Genomic DNA, 18846 nt, shown 5'->3' with positions numbered 1-18846 from the left:
ACAAGCGGCCACTAATCATACGATAAGATGTAGGTTTTAGCGCGCATGAAAGATTGACATATTTAGATGATAAATAATGTCTTGAAAAAGACGTAATATTATATATTATTGACGAAAAGAAGGGATAGAGCAAGATGAAGATGTACGTTTAAATGAGAAAGAGCAAAAGAGAACTTTGGTATGAAGTCGAGAAAAAGATCGATGAGAGAGAGAGAGAGAGAGAAAGAGACAAAGCAGATATGGAGCGAGCATGAGCTCTCCGTGGTCCGTATAGATAATAAGACGCGATAAATTCGTAACATTACCACATGAATATCCGCGATGTGGGCGGAGTAGGCACGGTCTCGCCACTGGCACAGAAATGCAGAGCGCATCAATTAAAAACAACGTGAGATTACATATAGCTTGTGAATGCATCCTGGTACATCTAATTCGTGCACTCTCACGCATGTTTTCCAACACCAAGCTAGGAATGTGTGACCTGAGAACGCTTGACGTCACGTCCGTGTCAAAATACCGATCGCAAGCTATACAATATTGTACTGGGAAGGGGGCGGAAGAACAATTTAAATAAAGTTAGATATCACGTTTCGTTTATCCCCGGCAATCGATAATAATAATTAATGAAGAAGAGAGGGGCCTGTAAAATTAATTAGATGTGATTTATTTTTTTCGATTCACTCGACGCTACGTCCGATTGCATTTAACGCGGGGTGAAGTTTCCTTCGAGTGGAAATTCGGCGGTAGTTCTTCGAGGAGAAGATCGGAGATCGATGATTTCGGAGATGAAACGAGCAACCCATTTCACTCACGCTAGACTGAATCAGCATTCCGCCGAAGGCTGAAGGTGAGGAGAGATGCGTTCGTTCGTCTTTGGATATCGTATGTAACGTATATACATCTCCAGCGAACGTCTCCCGCGTTAGCGGAGGGGCGGGAAAGAGAGCGATCTTGGAGATTAAACGATCGGATTCCGTCGTATCCTTTTCCCCCTCGACGGCGGCGAATCCGCGAAGTCGGTGGCGTGCCCTCCCAGGGGGAGGCCAACAAATTAGTACAATTAGAATCCCTCAAAGAAAATTGATAAATTCCACCGGAACAATTTCGCGACTCATTTCACTAGGAGGGCGCCCTTTGTTATGCCTTCGGATATCCGGAGACGGAGCGGGGAATAGATAGCGCGGAAATCCACGGCGGCGAAAAACTTATCGCGACAAATGACCGCGAAATTAACGACAAATTGAGAGTTCATTTTTATCTTGTCTAAGATTCGTTTCTCTCTGGAATCTTGAAATCTTGAAATTTCGTAAAACTATAAAAAAAATATAAATAAATAACTTGTAGGCGCCGCAAATCTTAACAAATAAATAACGAAATAGCGTGGATCGAAAATATATAAACAAAATGTCGCAATAATATAATAAAATTTAATATAATATGTTATCTAGTTGATGTTTTGCGCGCTCCTTATGCCTATTTATGTATTTGTTTTGATTGTGATTAATTTACATACATTACATCAAGAAACAATGTCGCTCTAAAAACGAAAACATATGTATTAAATTATATATTACGTCGCGCGAATTGTCCGAGAAGATTCATTCATCGTCTTTGCTCATTCGTTTACGTTCTTCACGGAATGATTGCAACACCGTTTCCAAGAGCGTGCGAAGTAACGAGTTCTTTGCCTACCGTGCGAATGCGCTGTAATACAGTGCCCTCTTATCCGAGAACGAGATCGTCGGCGGCCACGCAGGAAAAGAAATTAAAAGACTCGGCCGACAATCGGACGGACGGGGGCATAAGCAGTGCGCTGCGTGCACACAGGTATTCTTTTAATTGTATGCATGTAGAGAAGGCGAACACCGCTAATTTCAATCTCCCCGCCTAACATCCGCGATAGTCATTAATTCGCGCCGTAAAAGAGGAAGCGTGGAACATCGATCTTCCCGCGATGTGTTTATTTCCGACGACAGCCGCTTAATTCTTTACATCATAAACGGAGAGAGGAATACTCTCCTAGCGAGTATTCTAGAAGCGAGTCGAAGGATCCTAGCATATATAACCCTCGGGTTTCTACCCTTTCGGGCCCTTGCCCTTATCGTCCATCCTCCTCCTCCCCCTCCCCCCTCCCCACCCATCTTCTTCCGTGTTCCCGCTCCTTCTCTCTTGGCCTCTTCTTTACCCCGAATTTCTCCTTCACTACGATCCACCGCCGCTTCCGCGGAGTACGGCAAACATTAAGAGCCTCTAGATTTATTTATAACTACATTTACGCGCATGCCAACCACCCCGGCAACTCCTTCCTCTTCTCGACCCCTGCGAACCGCCACTCCGAATTATTGCGTTTATGTGAACGCAAGGGGTAAGATGCTCCGCGTTTCTCCGCTTTCGCAGCGCACTTTGCCACGAGGGTGCCGTCTTCGGGAAATTTAGAAAGTTTCAATAAAGTTCGCGGCTTTTATCGAGTTGAACCATGTCGCTTCGATGTCGACATTCACATTAACCCTTTAATTGCTGAGTTTTTGTGAAAAAAGCTGCGTGAAAAGTAATTAATTTCTTCTTTTTTCTATTATATTAAAAAAAAAAAAAATAAAATAAACACACGAGCTGCTTTGATTTATCTCCCTGTTGGCTTCGTATAAAAGCGATATAAATACCCGGAGCGACTCGCTTTATTTCGAAGGTCTTTATTAACCCGACGAGTAATCAAGATCAATGTGCGAGAGACAACTGTATATATGAAGTTACACCGGTGTGACAAGAGTCGACTCAACGTCGCTATCTTCCGCGAGAACTTTTCCCGGTTGACGGCCCGTTGCTGATGTTGATATATATCGTCGGTTATATGAGCCCTTCTCTCGCGATGTGCGCTGCTGCTGCTGCTGCTGGTGGACTCGAGGATTCCCCTGACGGCACTGCTTGTACTTACATCACGCTACCGCCTCACGGAGAATTATTTGGGCTTTATATCAAACCTTACGACGCCGCTCAACCCGAGGAATCTAATTTGAATAATACACGACTCCGTCGAGAATACTAACTCCTGCAATACGCTTGTATACGTGATATTCTTCGAAACATTTGCCGAATCCGAGATAACGCAGATAATGAATATATAAGGACAACGATTTTTATAGATCGCAAAATTTATTTTCCTTTTATTTCTTCATGTTAGTCTGCTACCTTCATCACGAGAAATCAAATTCGATTGTGATGTTTTTTATTTATTCGTTATCTGCGTTTTTTAGAAGCGGAGCTAATGTAATGTTTTCAGCATTCTCATTTCTAATATTACTTTCTGCTAGATAGGAAGAATAAATTCAGAATTTGCAATTCACAAATAGAGACTAACCATCTAATTTTTGCGTATTCGTATCAAATATAATATATAAATAATATAAATATTTTATTCTCTCGAGATAAAAAATAATTTAACACTTACGGGATGTGTGAGATGATGAAGAGTGGAGTTGTAGAACATACACAATGTTGATGTAAAATGCGAATATATCTAAATTATGTAAAACAATGTCTAGAGTAATTGATATTTTAAAAAATAATTATTGCGCACGATTAAATATTTATTACCTCTCTTTGACAAGCAAATATTTAATAATAGAAATTATAGAGAAATTTTGAAAAAAAATTTATATATATATATATATATAAAGTTTTTATAAAATATATACCAAATAAAACGTACATAATTTTTATATAAATGAATTTAAATAGTTGTAAATCTTAAACAAAATATATATTGAAATATTATATATATATATATATATATATATATATTTATTTATTTATTTAAAAATATTAATTATTACAAACATTTTGTTTGTACTTTAAGTACTTTAGAGATTTTAAAATAAAATGTAGAATATTTTATATGCATATATTATTTTACATAGTGATATAGTGACATAGTAAAATGGAGCCACGAAAATAAGCAAACAATTAATTTATTAGTAAAATAAATAATAAATTAACAAAATTTTAAATTGCTCATTTCATGGTTATTCCAAAACTCGATGTCTTCCCGGAATCTTCTCTTTCTCTCTTGTTTATTCTTTGCTGCTCCTTTATGGCATTCACATAGTACATTCATGAAAACACGATTAATTACAATCGCGCACGCACTCTTTAACAGAATTCAACGATCGCGCGGCACTTTACATAACTCTCTCGATGTTAACCGCACACGAAGCGCATTTTATTTTATATTGTAACAGGAGGATAATCACAATATAGACGAAACTGCGATTCGTTTGAAAAATCACACGATTATATTCATACAATCTCTATCTCTGTTAAATAAATAGTATATGCACGCATTTTACAAGAATTTTACTATCTCTCGATATATAATACAAGCGAATGGATATACAAGTTAAAAAATCACAGATAATTATTAGCAAGATATACCTTTGCCGACTCGAGCATTAAATTCGAAAGAATCATATTAAACATGAATTTCGATAGACAACCAATGTACAAGCGCTGAGATTATAAAACGCCAATAATAAATATTCTAGTACTCGGCGTTAATAATAATAATATTTGAATCAATTCGATTTGTATCCGCAACGTTTTGTTAATGACTGAAAAGTTCGAAAATGATATCAACTATTTTATCTTGTTATTGCGGAGAATATTACGTGATTTAATGGCCAGTAATAATAAAACATTATATTATTTCTCCAAGTACGATCGCGTCGAATAATCATTCTCTATGTTTATTACAATTTGAGATTATCAAACCGTGTGACTAATAACTTTTACGATTGCTGATTATATCGTGCAGCATCAAAATTGCCGATGTCGCCTTGGAATTTTTCAGTCCTTAACAAAACTTTGCGAGTTAATAAATCGAATTGATTAATCGACATATTACGTTTAATACGCATAACTGTTAACGTTATTATTTTAATGCATCATTCGCGTATCATAAATCTGGCACTTGTACATCAGTGATCTGTTGAAACGCATCTTTTATACGATTTGTTCGATCTATTGCTCCAAATATATCGCTCAAATTGCCAAAGTGATGACAAAATATATTCTGAGATATCACCTTATATGTATATTTGATTTTAACTTGTATATCTATTTGCTTCTGTTATAATGAGACAGTAAAATTGTTGTAAAACGCATGCATATACTATTTAATTAACAGCAGAGATAGTATTGAGTAAATTTAATCGCGCGATTTTCCGAATACGTCGCAGTTTCTTCTAATTGTTACTTTTCACCTTTTACAATATAAAATAAAGTGCAAGTTGGATGCGATAAATATCGGGAGTGCTATATAAAATGCCGCGCAATCGTTGTATTCTGTTGATTAATGCTCGCGCGATCATAATTGATCGAGTTTTCGCGAATGGATATTGAATGTTATGAAGGAGCAGCAAAGAAAAAATAAAAGAGGAGATGGGAGGCATCGGGCAATGATAAAGTAACCATAGGATGAGCAATTTAGGTTTAGTTAATTTATTATGTGTTTTATTTATATTAAGTGTTTGCTTAGTTTTGCGGTCATTCATTTTATATTATTGTGCATATAAAATATCTTAGATTTTATTTTAAAATACTTGAAGTAATTAAAATACTTATAAAATATTTCTAATAATTAATTTTTTTATATAATATATATATATATATATATATATATATATATATATATAATATTTCAATATTGTTTTTAGATTTATAATTATTTAGATTACTTATATAAGAAAATTAAGCATCTATTTAGCATATTTTATAAATGTTTATAAAATTTTTGTTGGGGTAATTCTGTAATTTCTTTTATCAAACATATTTTTAAAGGGAAAAGAGAGAAATAAAAATTTTATGGTGTGCAATAATTATTTTTCGAAATATTAATTATTTTGGACATTATTTTATATAATTTAAATATATTTGTATTTTACAGATCAACTTGGTATTCTTCGACTCCGTCGTTGCGCATTACATCGTACCGGTAAGTGATAAATTATTTTTTTATCTTAATGCCAAGGTATTATATCACAGATATATCACTAAAAATTGAAATTTTTAATGATGCAGCAGTTGAACATTCTGCGTTATTTATTCCTATAAATTGCTCGAAAAATGTATACAGAAAATGTTTCTATATTCTCATAATAAATACCATAACAAAAGAAATTTTTCAAAAATTTAAATAAAATCAACAATTAATTATGTTATATATTTAAATTTGATTTCTCGAATGGGAGTGCCAAATTTGCGGCGGTTTTTCCTTAAAATTATTAATTAAAGTTTCTTTCTAATTTAACATCTTTTATAAAGATTTTCGACTATAAAGCATGCTTGTTGTAACTTCCTATATTGACTAAAGGTCGTCGGTGAGATTAACATTTGCGTTGAATGCACGAGGACAATGACACGAGATCGGGAATGCTTTTTCGAACAAAGAGCCGGTCATTGACATTCTTCAGTTTCATCGCGCTTTCTTCGAAAATGAGGCTAATGCGACTTTGATATCGGTGGAGATTCGATGGTCCAAGAATAGAATAAACATATGTCACGATTATCTTGCGCCAAAGACCAGGTCCAAAGGCATCATAGACGTCGTGCATCGATTACTGCACACGCGTCGTAAGGTTCACGCTTGAGAGGCGCATCTCGCGCAGAGCTTCGCTCGTTCGACGCTCTCTTCTCGCTGAAGACAGCCGAATCGAATTTGCAAACTTGCAGATTGGATTCCAACTTGCCTATTATAGGGTGCGTCTGTTCCGGTTAAAAGCTGGGGGCAAGGGAATTAATGTCGATACGCTAAGGAAGACCGGAGGATTACTCCAAAGGCCCGTATCTCATTGTCTTAGATGTTGCTCCCTGCTCTGTATATTCGATCCTTTCCTCTCTCCCTTTCCCTTCGTCGCCAATGCCCTTCATCCTCTTGCCCTTCTTATAGAAGTTGAACGCGATAAATGAATGTTAACGTAGATATTAATAACTATCTCTTTAGACTAATTACAAATTTTATTTCCGATTCTAAACAAACTTTCTACCTATGCAATTCCCTTGTCGTCTTCATGTACCGCTTCTTCGCCTCTCCCGAACAACTCGCGGAAACTTTGTAATGCATTTTATTTATTCACAAAGGCAAATACTCATTTACGGCAGAGACACGATGAACGTTTCGCGACCAGCAAAGTCACTGTACGAGAGTACACTCGCAGTCACTTTATCCTCGTTCGCGGAGAGAGAGAGAGAAAGAGAGAGAGAGAGAGAGAGAGAGAGAGAGAGAGAATGGCCGTCTTGCCAGGCACACCGAAACTCTAAAGCGTAATGCCACAATCCCTTTGATGGAGTTTCTGTAAATGGAGCCGCGTCCAGCTGAGTGCCCACGGGGCGGGTCGCCCTCTCTCTCTCTCTCTCTCTGTCAGTCCCTTCGCTCGCCTCAGACACTTCAGACCGTTTGAAAAAGCGGGAATTTTTAATTTCCGAGGATTACGTATATGCCGGTCGGGACGAAGAAACTGGAAAAGGGCGGCGTAGATCTTTTGCATACAGCGATTCCGACAGCTATCTCGCGGCTTTGGCTACCTCCTGTGTTTTTCTCAAAGTCTATTTGCCACTCGACGCTAATACCTTTGCTTCTATAGAGCGCATTTTTCACCGTATGTACGATAAAAGTGTCCTCTCTTTCTTGGTTTCAGTTCGCAGACATATACACGCGTTGTAATATATATCGTTTTTCGACATAAAAATATTTTATTTTTATTTTATAATTAAAATTGATCTCACAAATTTTCCTCAACACTTGGTGTCCTCCTTTGCGATTAACTACCTTTGATCGAATCGTTTCTTGCTAATCATGCCATCTCTTCTTTTCTCTCTCCGAGAACCACTGGCTCCGTCCCAGCGGTAGCCTTTCATCAAGTCTTCATTAGGTCGTGGTAAATGTATTATGACTTCTGATTGAGTGCTGTCGAGCGTTATATCTACGTGTCTATATATACCGAACCACTACGCTTCGTGCTCCGACATATACCAGGCGGCACTCTCTGCCGTCCGATGCCTCGTTTCCCCTTCCTTGCTATCATGCTCGCAACAGTTCGCGCTGTTTGAATTTTCTTATTTTATATATATATATTTTTTTTTATATATATATACACACATTATGCACACACGCCGCGTACAACGTTTCTTATCGACGATATCGTAAAAATGACAGCGCGATTTATCACATTATAGTCATTCAAGTAATCCAAATTCAGGAAGAGATCAAGAAATAATAAAAAGATATAAATCTTGAATCGAGATTAATTGTTTTCGGCGAAACATTTTCAGAGAAACATTCGTCGCGAATGTTCGTGAATTTCAACGTCAAATTTCAGGTGATTCCTCGGAAGCGCGTCGCGATCTGGCAGTTTCGCCGCATTACTTCTGTCGTCGGGACTGACTGTACTGGGGCGTATCGTTGACACACGTCGCTATATACGCATGTATAATAATTAATGGTAGCCGCGTAGGTGTGGTCCGCACACATGTATTGGAGCAGAGCGCGGCGTATATCTGCGCGACGCGCGGGCAAAGATGTGTAATTGCGTTACCCATCGAATTCAGTTATACGGGCATGGCGAGTCTGATGCATAAAATGACGGGGCCAAATTCAGTTATAGTTCGCTTCACAAAGCGAATACGGCCGCGCGTCGTTAATATCGCGCGCCGTTGCGAACGCCGGTGTCACATTGTTACGACGGAATTTTCCGGGGCTCGAAAGTAGTCATCCGGCAAAGAGAGAGAGAGAGAGAGAGAGAGAGAACAGAGAAAATGGCGAACAGATTGGAGGACGATGTTCTCCTTTTACGAGGTCGTCGCGTCGCGTCGATATTTTGATAATCATCGCTCGCAATTTCGCGCAAAGACCGTATGCTTTCTTTTATTGTCATTTTCAATATTTCGAATAATGATTGAAAATTAAAGAGTGAATATATAAGAGTGCTCTTTGTATTTTTATCCCACGAAGAGATATTTGTCCGATAGCGAGTTAAAAATGCATAAAGAATTGAATTCCGTCTAGAAACTATCCGTTAATTCGTTGGTCGACGGTTCGAGAGTTTCTCCAAGCTGGCTAATAACGCCCATCCCTCAGCGAGAAATGTCTCGAGTTCATTTTTTCCCACTCCTCTATACGGATCTCTCTGCCTCTTGTTCTAACGAGGTGAAAAAGGAGAGACGAGCGCAATGTAAAAAAAGCAAGAAAGAAAGAGAGAGAGAGAGAGAGAGAGAGAAAGAGAAAGAGAGTCCAATCCGCGCTCTACCTCTTATTTTTCCTCGAAGCTCGCGACTTAATTAATCGCATAACACAGGGCCTAATGAAATCAGAACTCCCATCCCATCTCCGTCTCTATACTCGCCCCTCGCGCTGCTCGTGCTACGTAAAAACGGAAATATTTCCCGGGAATACTTTTCCACCTCCCCACCGCCCTTTTACCCGGTCTCTCCTCTCCCCCCGATTCCTCCGGCGAAAGCCGAGGGTCGGCAGATAGCGAGCGAGAAATTAATTCGGAAATCGATAAATTCGTTTCGACGAATTTCTCTCTTCGTACGCTGCCGATGTGAAAAAATGAATTATTGCGGTGCGGCGCGTATTATCGTAAGATAATCGGCGATTTCTAAATTCCGAGCCATGCACGAGCGCTATTAAATCGAGCCGAAGTGTGGTCTCTCTCGCAAAAGATTGCTCGGTATAGCGCATAATTTAGTGGAATGTGTAGATTTCAGTCGGAATCGATTTCTCCGACATTACTTAGCGGTAACCTCAATTGTATGCTCTATCTCTTTTCTTTTTATTATTACATAATTATGACTATAATTTGCAAAGCATGTATTTGCAATTTTGACTTCTTAGCTCTGATTATTCACGCTTATCAAACATTTTTTCTTCTAAAGGAAGTAGTTTACGTGTCGTTCGATCACGAATGTCAAGACGCGCGATTACCGTTGTTGATTCTCTCAAGAATAAAGGACAGACTTGGAGAGGAATTCGAAGAATGTCGGATAGTCGATAAAGCGTGCACGAAACAGGCGGGATACGTCGGGTTCCTTCGGGAATCGAGGGTTCGTTTGCCGATTGCTCCTGCGGTATCGTGGGCAAAGCAATTTCTTCACCGAGTCGATCGTGCGCTCTCTCTCTCTCTCTCTCTCTCTCTCTCTCTCGGAGATTAATTAAAATCTCGAACATGCCGCCGATTAATCAACGGCACTCGATGCGCCGTGTAGTCTTGTAACAACGATTAAAAATGTATCGAGTCGCTTACTCGAAGAGAACGGAAGTTTGCTCTCCCAACCGAATCGCGAGTTTCTTCAACTTCTTTGTGGCTCGATCGAATTCACATAAAAGCGTTTAAAATCAACAGAGTATCGATCGATTATTTGACACGGTAAAAACTGAAGGGCGACGAAGATTACCTTTCAGGTGCGCTCATTCCGGACGCCTGGATCCTTCGATTGAAAATCGAGGTCGTTATATCGCTGTCGATAAAATCGCCTAATCATGTAATTCATTAAGGTCTCGTCGGGACGACTCTGGAGAGGGTCGCGAAAGGCGACGCGGAGCCGACTTAGAGCACAACGGGTGCGTCGCTTCGTAACGCGGGACGACACGCTTTACGAGCACCTGACCTGTTCACACGGCGCATTTAGCGGCCGGTATTAATTTAACACCTACCGACAGGCGTTCGGCGCTTCTGCACCCGTTAAAATAATAATAAGCGAACCGCGATGAATGTCGGAGAAATAGGCTGGAAATCCTTTGGGAAACCGCCGAATGTCGTTGCGCAATTTTCGTGCCCACGCGATTAAGACTTTCATCCAATTTAATTGCTCGTTTTATTTTTGATCGATTTAAAATACTTTTGTCCCTCGTCAAAATACACGGGCAACGTTTTTGATGAAGATGAAAGAAATTACATTGTGTATCGGAATAAGAAACCGACAATGTAAGTTTAGTAATAATTATTCACCGCATGATATATGCATATATATATGTGTGTGTATGTTTGTATGTATGTATGTATAATATATATTATATGATTGCCGTATATCATTTACAGAGTGTATCAATTATGAATAAGTTACGCTATTCACAGTCTTGTCAAAGTGGTAACAATTATATTGCGCCGTGTGTACATGATAATAATTTATGATTATCACGAGATTAAATACCGTAACCGCGGGTAATTGTTGTTGCTACCGTTGTGTGCCAGCGCCGATGTTATATTGAGAGCCTTCAGCTGTTATATCTTTGGTTACTCTTTTCCTTTCATTCCACATGTATTCGTCCAATTTCGATAGCATTTAACATATTCACACATATGTTTCTCGACCCCGGTAACATTTCGTTATGGTTAATGGACATTTAATCTTGCCATTTCGCTTCGGTGGACTAATATTCGATAACGAGCGCTTTCGAGTGTTTATTTTAGAACCATTTGTCGGGTCGATTGATCCGGGTCGAATGAATAACCGATGATAAGGTCCGCTTCACGGATATATTTGCGCGCAATACCTACGCACCTGGACGGTTCACACTGGCTTCTTTTTCCGATTGGTCGACTTGATATTATGTTTGCACGTACACTTTACACCGTGCGTTATTAATTCTCTCGTCCTTAAGAGCCACAAGTCATTCCCTCAATTTGCTTCACGAATCGACAGTATTCGAGTATTCTCCGTATTATTGTTTGAAATTTGCATTATACCGCACGTTTAATGATTTTATGGAGAATACGAGATTACTTTATATTAATCTTCTTCGATATCTGAAGAATTCCGAGCTTCGATCGGTAGAAAATAAATCGTTGAAATCTCGATCCAGCGACAGGGGCAGGAGGCGCAAATTGTTTCCGCGATCGAGATTTTCTAGTCGCAATCATTGTAACGTCACGCCGCAATATCGCCGCTTACTAACTCGCTTCTATCTCTTGGTATACGTACCGCATGCGTACGTGCTCGTCCGAGATATACAGATGCTACTCGTCGTGAGTGCAAGCGCAGCTGCGTCTACTGCGGACGCAGACGATGCCGGCTGACGATGCCGGGAGAGCTTGTTCCTTAGCGGGACATAATTTTTACCGGGCCGTATTCGGGGCCCCAGATGCCGCGGTGCCGCGGCAAATGGAAACAGCCAATTGACACACGCGCGCGTTCAGAAATAATGCATGCGTTAAAAGCATTCGAACGACTTTCGTTTCGTTTCGTCGCGCCCGCGTCATCGAGAGCTTTTCTTCTTCTTGACATAAGATCTGAGATTATGAAGATCTTTGCCAGGTTGAATTATTCGCGTTAGAATTCGCGGAAGCTTTGAGATATGACAGTAAAATAATATTAGTAATCACATTAGTAATAATATTAATAACAATATTAATAATAATATTATTATATTTGGAATCACATCAATAAAAGAGATATGTTTGTAATATAATATATTCATGATGAGGTAACCATTTGGCGAATAGATTTACGTATATGCGCATACAAACAGTTGCGTGCATTTCGCACGCGAGTGCCCGTGTACATGGTCGGTCGTTAACGACACTCGTCCGGCTCGCACCGGGTGCGTAAGAACGGAATGACATTTCGACGTTGCATGCGTTGCACGCGCTTTTGCGATAATCGCACCTGCTATCGCTTCTGGCCTGAATCTCGCGATTCTTCGCGTGACGTGTAGGTGTGAACGTGTGTACACTACACGTGTATCGGTGGAAAACGGTCGACGAATTCGGCGGCGTTCGGGTAGGGAAAAGAGGGAGAGGCAATGAGACAGAGAGAGAGAGAGAGAGAGAGAGAGAGAGAGAAAGAGAAGGAGAAGAAGCAGGAGGGAATGAATGAATGCTCTCTGGCAAGACAGAGCAAAAGAGCAAAGATGGAAGGAAGGTCGATGGGAGGTGGAGGATCGATAGTCTGCACCTCGGCTCGAATTGCCTCGCGCCTTCAGGTGTGCGAAGGATCCATTAATTTCTGCACCTCGATCGTTCTCGACGTTGTCCGGCAACTCTCGGCACCGCGCTTTCTCAGCAAATGCCGAAATCTTGACTGCGACATGAATAACTGCGATAATAAAAGCGCACGTGGCAAAAACCATTCTGTACATTCAAAGACAATACAAATTGGTATTATAGATATTAAAATGCAAGATAAAAAAAATATGCGGTATCTTGTTTTTTTTTCTTTCTTTTTTTTTTTTTCCTTACTCGAGCGAATGCCTGTGGAGAAAAATGGTGAGAGAAAAAAGGCAACTCTGTGTGCTCTCGCGCGATTCCGGTACTTAGTAACTTTGGGGGAAATGGATTCAATCGAACGATTTTCACCGCGACACGAGGGAATTACGTGTTGGCGCGTTAATCCGGCATTCTGACAGCGCGCGGGCGCGGAGTCGACAGAATGATTGTTCAGATTCAATGCGCAGTGGCATTTGGCAGTTTGGGGCAGGCGAATGGGAACGACGGAATAAGCTGTCAGAATGTTGCAGAGCCGATGAAAAGTCTCTGTCAGGGAGAAAACGCTTCGATGGACTCTTGCTACAATTCCCTTTCTCTCTCTTTCTATCTGTCTACCTCTCTCACCACTTTCATTTGCTCGCTTATATTTCTTTCTCTCTCTTTCTCATTCTCTCTCACCTCGTTTCGACGTTGTTTCGTCGGGCATGGAGGAGGGAATAATCAACGGAAATTTGACGAGAATATATGGATACGCTTGTTGGATCGTGCAATGTATTCTGATGTGTTTGAATATTGCCTTTGAATACGCGTCCAAGATACATTGAAAAATGAACAATATGCATGATCGATAAATTTGTAGATATATAATTAATGAAAAATTCTCTCTTTGTCTGCCGTATCGCTTGTATTATCTATGTTTAATCCGTATGAAATCGCGTATAGGATTATTTCTTTGAAAGCATGAAAGGCGATGTTCAGTCTAACGTCGACTTTGCTCGTGTCCACTATTTGCGATCGCCGCGAAAAGACCATTGTGGAAAGACGTCGCCACGAGCTTCTTGACCGTGACGAATCTTGTCGCGTATGGGACGGAAAGAAGCGTAAGCGAACCCGCGATTATCGCGAGCAGAATGAAAAGGGGATCGTCAAGCATCGGAGTCACCGGAGAACTTTAATCACCGCACTTGAGTAAAGTAATTACAATCAGACACCCTTGTACGAACTATAGGATAGACACAGCTCGCTCGAGTGGAGAATGGTCAAGGGGGGAGGGACGTTGGAGGGTAGGAAAGAGGAGTCTCGGGTGCCAAGGGGTCCGACGTGTCCGTGGTCTATGATTAGCCGGAGGTGACCAGCGCGGAACTGACTCACACCCCATCGAGTTCGCCCACTTGCAGCGGCAGAGTAAGCTAGTGTCCAGGAGGACCCTTTCAATTAATTACCTGCCATCGCGTTAGTTAACTGGAGATTCATCGAGAGAGAGAGAACTCGGCGCGAAGAACCCGATAGTTACCCCGGAGATTCAGTGAAGGGGTTGTGATTAGCGCGAGAGACTCCGCAATGTTGGCACGATAATCGGGGATGTCCGGCAATAGCTAGCTAACTGTCAGTATACAATATTTCTTGTTACGCTCGATTCTGAAGCGCGCGTTTTTTCTTAAAAAAAAAAGAGAAGCTTCAATAAATATATATTATTAATTAAATGATTTGAATATATTATATCTTTTAAAAATTTTGGACATTATATTAGTGAGAGAGAGAGCATGTGAAAAGAGAAAATTGAGGATTTTCTTCTACAAAACTATATAAATTCCCGGATTTTTTAATGTTACTGGGGTACAACTTAAGCAAGTTATGACATGCGTTCTCGATCGCGATCGATACACGATATTCACTTTTACGAGCGGCTGATTAGATGACAAAGAACAAAGTAAGCGAGCATCTACGCGGAATATGCGTAATTTGTTGTCGATATTCTCGACCATGCCGGACAGTCGCGCTTACGCGGTTCGTCTCGCGAGAGATTCTGTGGTCGTAAAAATCTAGCGGGGAAAATGGCGAAAATGCGACAAAGGACGGGCGTCGAGAAATGATATATTAAAATTTTTACCGCGCCTTAATTATACCGATTTGATTGTCGTCCAAGCGAATTTTTGCAATTACCGGCGTTTCGTCGCCGCTGTCGCGTCATGCACGACGTGTAATCGTAAAAAACGAGACTAATGGACGAACCGCGCTGTTGTTTCCTGTTTCTCCCCGCCATACGCGAACTGTTTCTCCCTCTCTCGCTCGAGTACTGAGAGGCGTAATTATTATACGGCGGAAGAGAGCAGTGTCGGTGCAACAGAAGTGCGGATCCGATAGATAGAAGCCACCGTCACTACCGTCAGCGCTTCGTTTTTCCATTCTCTTTCGCCCTTCTCATCTTCTTTTACACACTTTATCGTAGTCACTTGCGTTTTTATCCGTAAATAGCTCAAAATTAATTTTGGAAATAATTCTTAAACAATGAAAAAAATAAATTTTTTTTTAAATAATAAAATTTTTTGTAAACTCTTTCACTTTATAATTATCTTCTTCAAGCAATCCTTGGCTCATGTTTCGCGACGTGAGTCCTTTGAGGTCTCCGCGTGTTTGTTTCTCCATAGAACAAACCAGATGACCGAGGCTCAGCGATAAAGTCATCGCCGTTATATTATTATTACCGTAAAACGGCGTGGCTCGCAAGTAATTTAAATGCTATCCGCAGAGGTAAAGGCTCGGCGCTACGTCCATACGTACGTACGTAGGTACGTACGATCAGATTACCCGGCGAAGCGAGGCTGTATTTGCATAAGTCAGGTTGTCAGTCAGTCCGCGTGGCAACTGCACGACCCCCCTTGCCCTCGCTTGCCCCCGAAACAACCCCGTGAACCGGGGCCGAGCGCGGTCTCGACGACCGACGTGCCGAGGAAACGTTCGGTGCCTCGAAACTCCACGTCACGAGACCTTCGAATTTATTCCGCTTCTTATTCTTCCTCTTCTTCTTCTTCTCGCGCGCTTCTCGCCGACAAAATTACCTGCAGAGATCGTGCCTGGGATAGCTACACGCTCGATCCGAATTCAGTTCCGCGAGATACAAGATATGTGTTAGAAGTACACTCTATTACGCGAGGCATATCGCGTAGAAATTACCCGACAGCCAATTCAAGTGCTTTCTCCAATCACATCTGGTTACCAAGAGATATTTTATACACGTAGTTAGAGAGAAGAAACTTGTGAAGAAACTCACAATTACCGCAATCGTTTAGCCATTTAGTTTGTATACTTGAAACGCGAATATTGCCATTCGTCCAGAGCATTGGTCGCATTAATTTTCGTATATCGTCTGAGACCACAAGGACACCCGGTATGTCGTCTCGTGAGAGCGAAGGATAAGACGAGTTCTAAAAAAAAGAAAGAGAGAAAATGAGAGCCGAGCGTGGCCGATTAATCATACTTTTGTAAGAATTACTCTGCTATATATATATATGTTGGCGTTTGCGGGGTCGAAGGGCAGTCCTCGCGCTCCCTTCTCATTGGCGATTCTGGTCTCCCTCTCTTTCTCTTTAACGCTTCTCTTCCGTCTTTTTCTCTGTCGCACGCGAACGTGGTTCTCGTCAGACATGAATTACATAAGAGCTTCGTGAACACATAAAGTCCGGAGATTACGATATTCTTTGATTGGAGTGCTCTGTCACGAGTTCAAGAGGCAATCGTGAAGATTCACCTCAGCCTCCCGATAGGGTAGCGTCATATCGAACACGTAAATTCAGGCGTGAGGCGTTTTAAAACGCGTTTCATTAAGCTTTACTGAAAGACGATGCATCGCGAAATCTTGTAACGGTGAAAAGTGAGGGAGAAAAAGATTTTACCTGGTACCGGTATCGTATCTGTCACGATACTTTCTAAACGCGCAACATTTGCCTCAGGCGATTGTACGCGTAGCGTTTATCAATCTCTCGTCGAAAGCGAGAAATGACGAACGGCTAGTTATGATTTGCCATCGTAAATGCCTGGGAAGATACGTAAAGTTGTTTGAACAATGCAAATATACTAGACGAATTTTTGCCGCGGGGGAGGTAGAAATTATGACGGAGAGGGAGGCTCGACTGTCGTTAGGAAAAGAGGTCGAGGAGAGTATCCGACATGCGAGTACCAGCACGCCATCCGCGAAACAACGTTTGCACGCGGTTTGCGTTTCTCGATTGTTGTTGCCTTTGCGATTCCTAGTCCTAGAACATACATACTTCCTTCATGGTAAGCGTGCGCGTGAAACAATTGTATATACATCGCATCGCTCGATGACGATGGAATACAAGCATGTCTCGATCTCCTCGGATAAAATCATTCTCAGGAGAACTTTTCCGAAGTACCTTATTGTTAGCGAAATTAATTAATGATCTATTTATAAGTCTGTTAGAGAAAAATCTTAGAAAAATATGGGTAGCTTAAATTTTATTTATTTAATTTTCGTGAAATTTTTATAAATTTTTTTTTTGAAGAAATATATCTGGACGAGATGATAGTCTTTACATAATTTCATCTATTTGCAACACAATCGTATTTTATTAAAAATCACTCATCGGTTGCAGGTAAGATTTAATAGCGTACTTTCAACGAAACGAATACAATCTACTGGTTTCCGCGCTGTTTGAATACGAAATGGACAACATATGTAACAGCTGTTCACGATTGAATGATTTCAGCGTGCACGAAATGTTTAAGAAACCTGGTTAAAAAAAGACAAAGCAAAACTTGTAACCGATGCAGAGAGAGAAAGAGGGGATGGGGGAGATGGTTAGCTACACGGTAGATAGACAGAAAGGAATGAAGGACGTGACAGAAGGGTGATGAAGGAAAGTGCCAGAGAGATAGAGACGAAATTATTTGCCAAGCCATTCGCGCGATCACTCGACGAAGCTTCATCGTGTCCCTCTTTTCCTCTAAATGCAATCTCTTCCGCGAGATTTGATCTCTCGCGCGTCTTCCGGCTCTCTCCCATGAAAACTGTGAAGAGTCATGGCAATGACCTCGGGATCAAAGCGTAACTCTTGTTGGAGGTTTTTGAAAATTATTGAAATCAAACATAATTCTTTTATATTTTATTTTTAATAAAATTTATTTTCAATGAATTTAAATTTGCAAATTATGCGTCGTCATCGAGTTAAATTCTCAGAAAAAAACAGGCAAAATCGCGAATTACATTAGCAATTATAGCAATTCGATTAAAGGCACCACCTCGACTGACCGTTCCGTCAGCTGGCTTAAGCCGACCATCTGAGATACGCTTCTTTACGTCCACGTTCCGCGCGAGCAATTCCAGCGAACCCCTAAATTTCAGAGACTTTATCCGGGTCGGAAGGACTTAGGCAAGAAGCACCGAGAAGCAAGGATGCGCGGAAGGAACAGAGACGAAAGCGAAGAGAGTGCGAGATTTGGGAGAGTTACCTCGAGATATGACACCAATAACAAAAATCATAAACACTCGGATCGTTGATTAAGTCCCTTCGCGAAGATCCTCGAGGCTCTTCGCCCCGCTGAAATGAGGATCGTATCACTGCGGAAGACGAGCGGAATCTCTCTGTCTCTCCCTTCCGCACGTGTGCCACATAATATTCCCGGGATGAGTAGTTGACGTAAGTCGACATAAGCGCGCGCGCACGTATACGTCGCCGGCGGTGTGTAATACGTACGTCCATCTCTCGAGTTTATGCTGCTTCGATTGCCGCCTGTAATTCCGGCGATATGAGCGCGATCGCGTTAACGCCGCCTGTTATTCGCCGTCCGCCTTGCCAGCCTTTCCCTCGGCTTGTATCGATCGCGCGGAAGAAACCATGACGGACATGAT

General features: G+C 41.0%; 1 protein-coding gene across 7 annotated transcripts in view; it reads left to right on the top strand.

Moving 5' to 3' along the window:
- LOC126858377 (dachshund homolog 2) overlaps positions 1-18846 on the top strand; it is a 182947-nt gene that overhangs the window by 33924 nt on the left and 130177 nt on the right. For 5 of the 7 annotated variants that reach the window (XM_050608639.1, XM_050608644.1, XM_050608643.1 and 2 more), the window contains exon 2: positions 5939-5986. The exons of the other annotated variants lie outside the window; for them this stretch is intronic. In XM_050608639.1, the coding sequence (XP_050464596.1) occupies positions 5939-5986 (48 nt within the window). The remainder of the gene's footprint in view (positions 1-5938; positions 5987-18846) is intronic. 7 annotated transcript variants of the gene reach the window in all.

Source organism: Cataglyphis hispanica, chromosome 25 (genome assembly GCF_021464435.1).
Source record: "Cataglyphis hispanica isolate Lineage 1 chromosome 25, ULB_Chis1_1.0, whole genome shotgun sequence".
Lineage (NCBI taxonomy): Eukaryota > Metazoa > Arthropoda > Insecta > Hymenoptera > Formicidae > Cataglyphis > Cataglyphis hispanica.
This window is presented reverse-complemented; position numbering and strand designations above follow the sequence as displayed.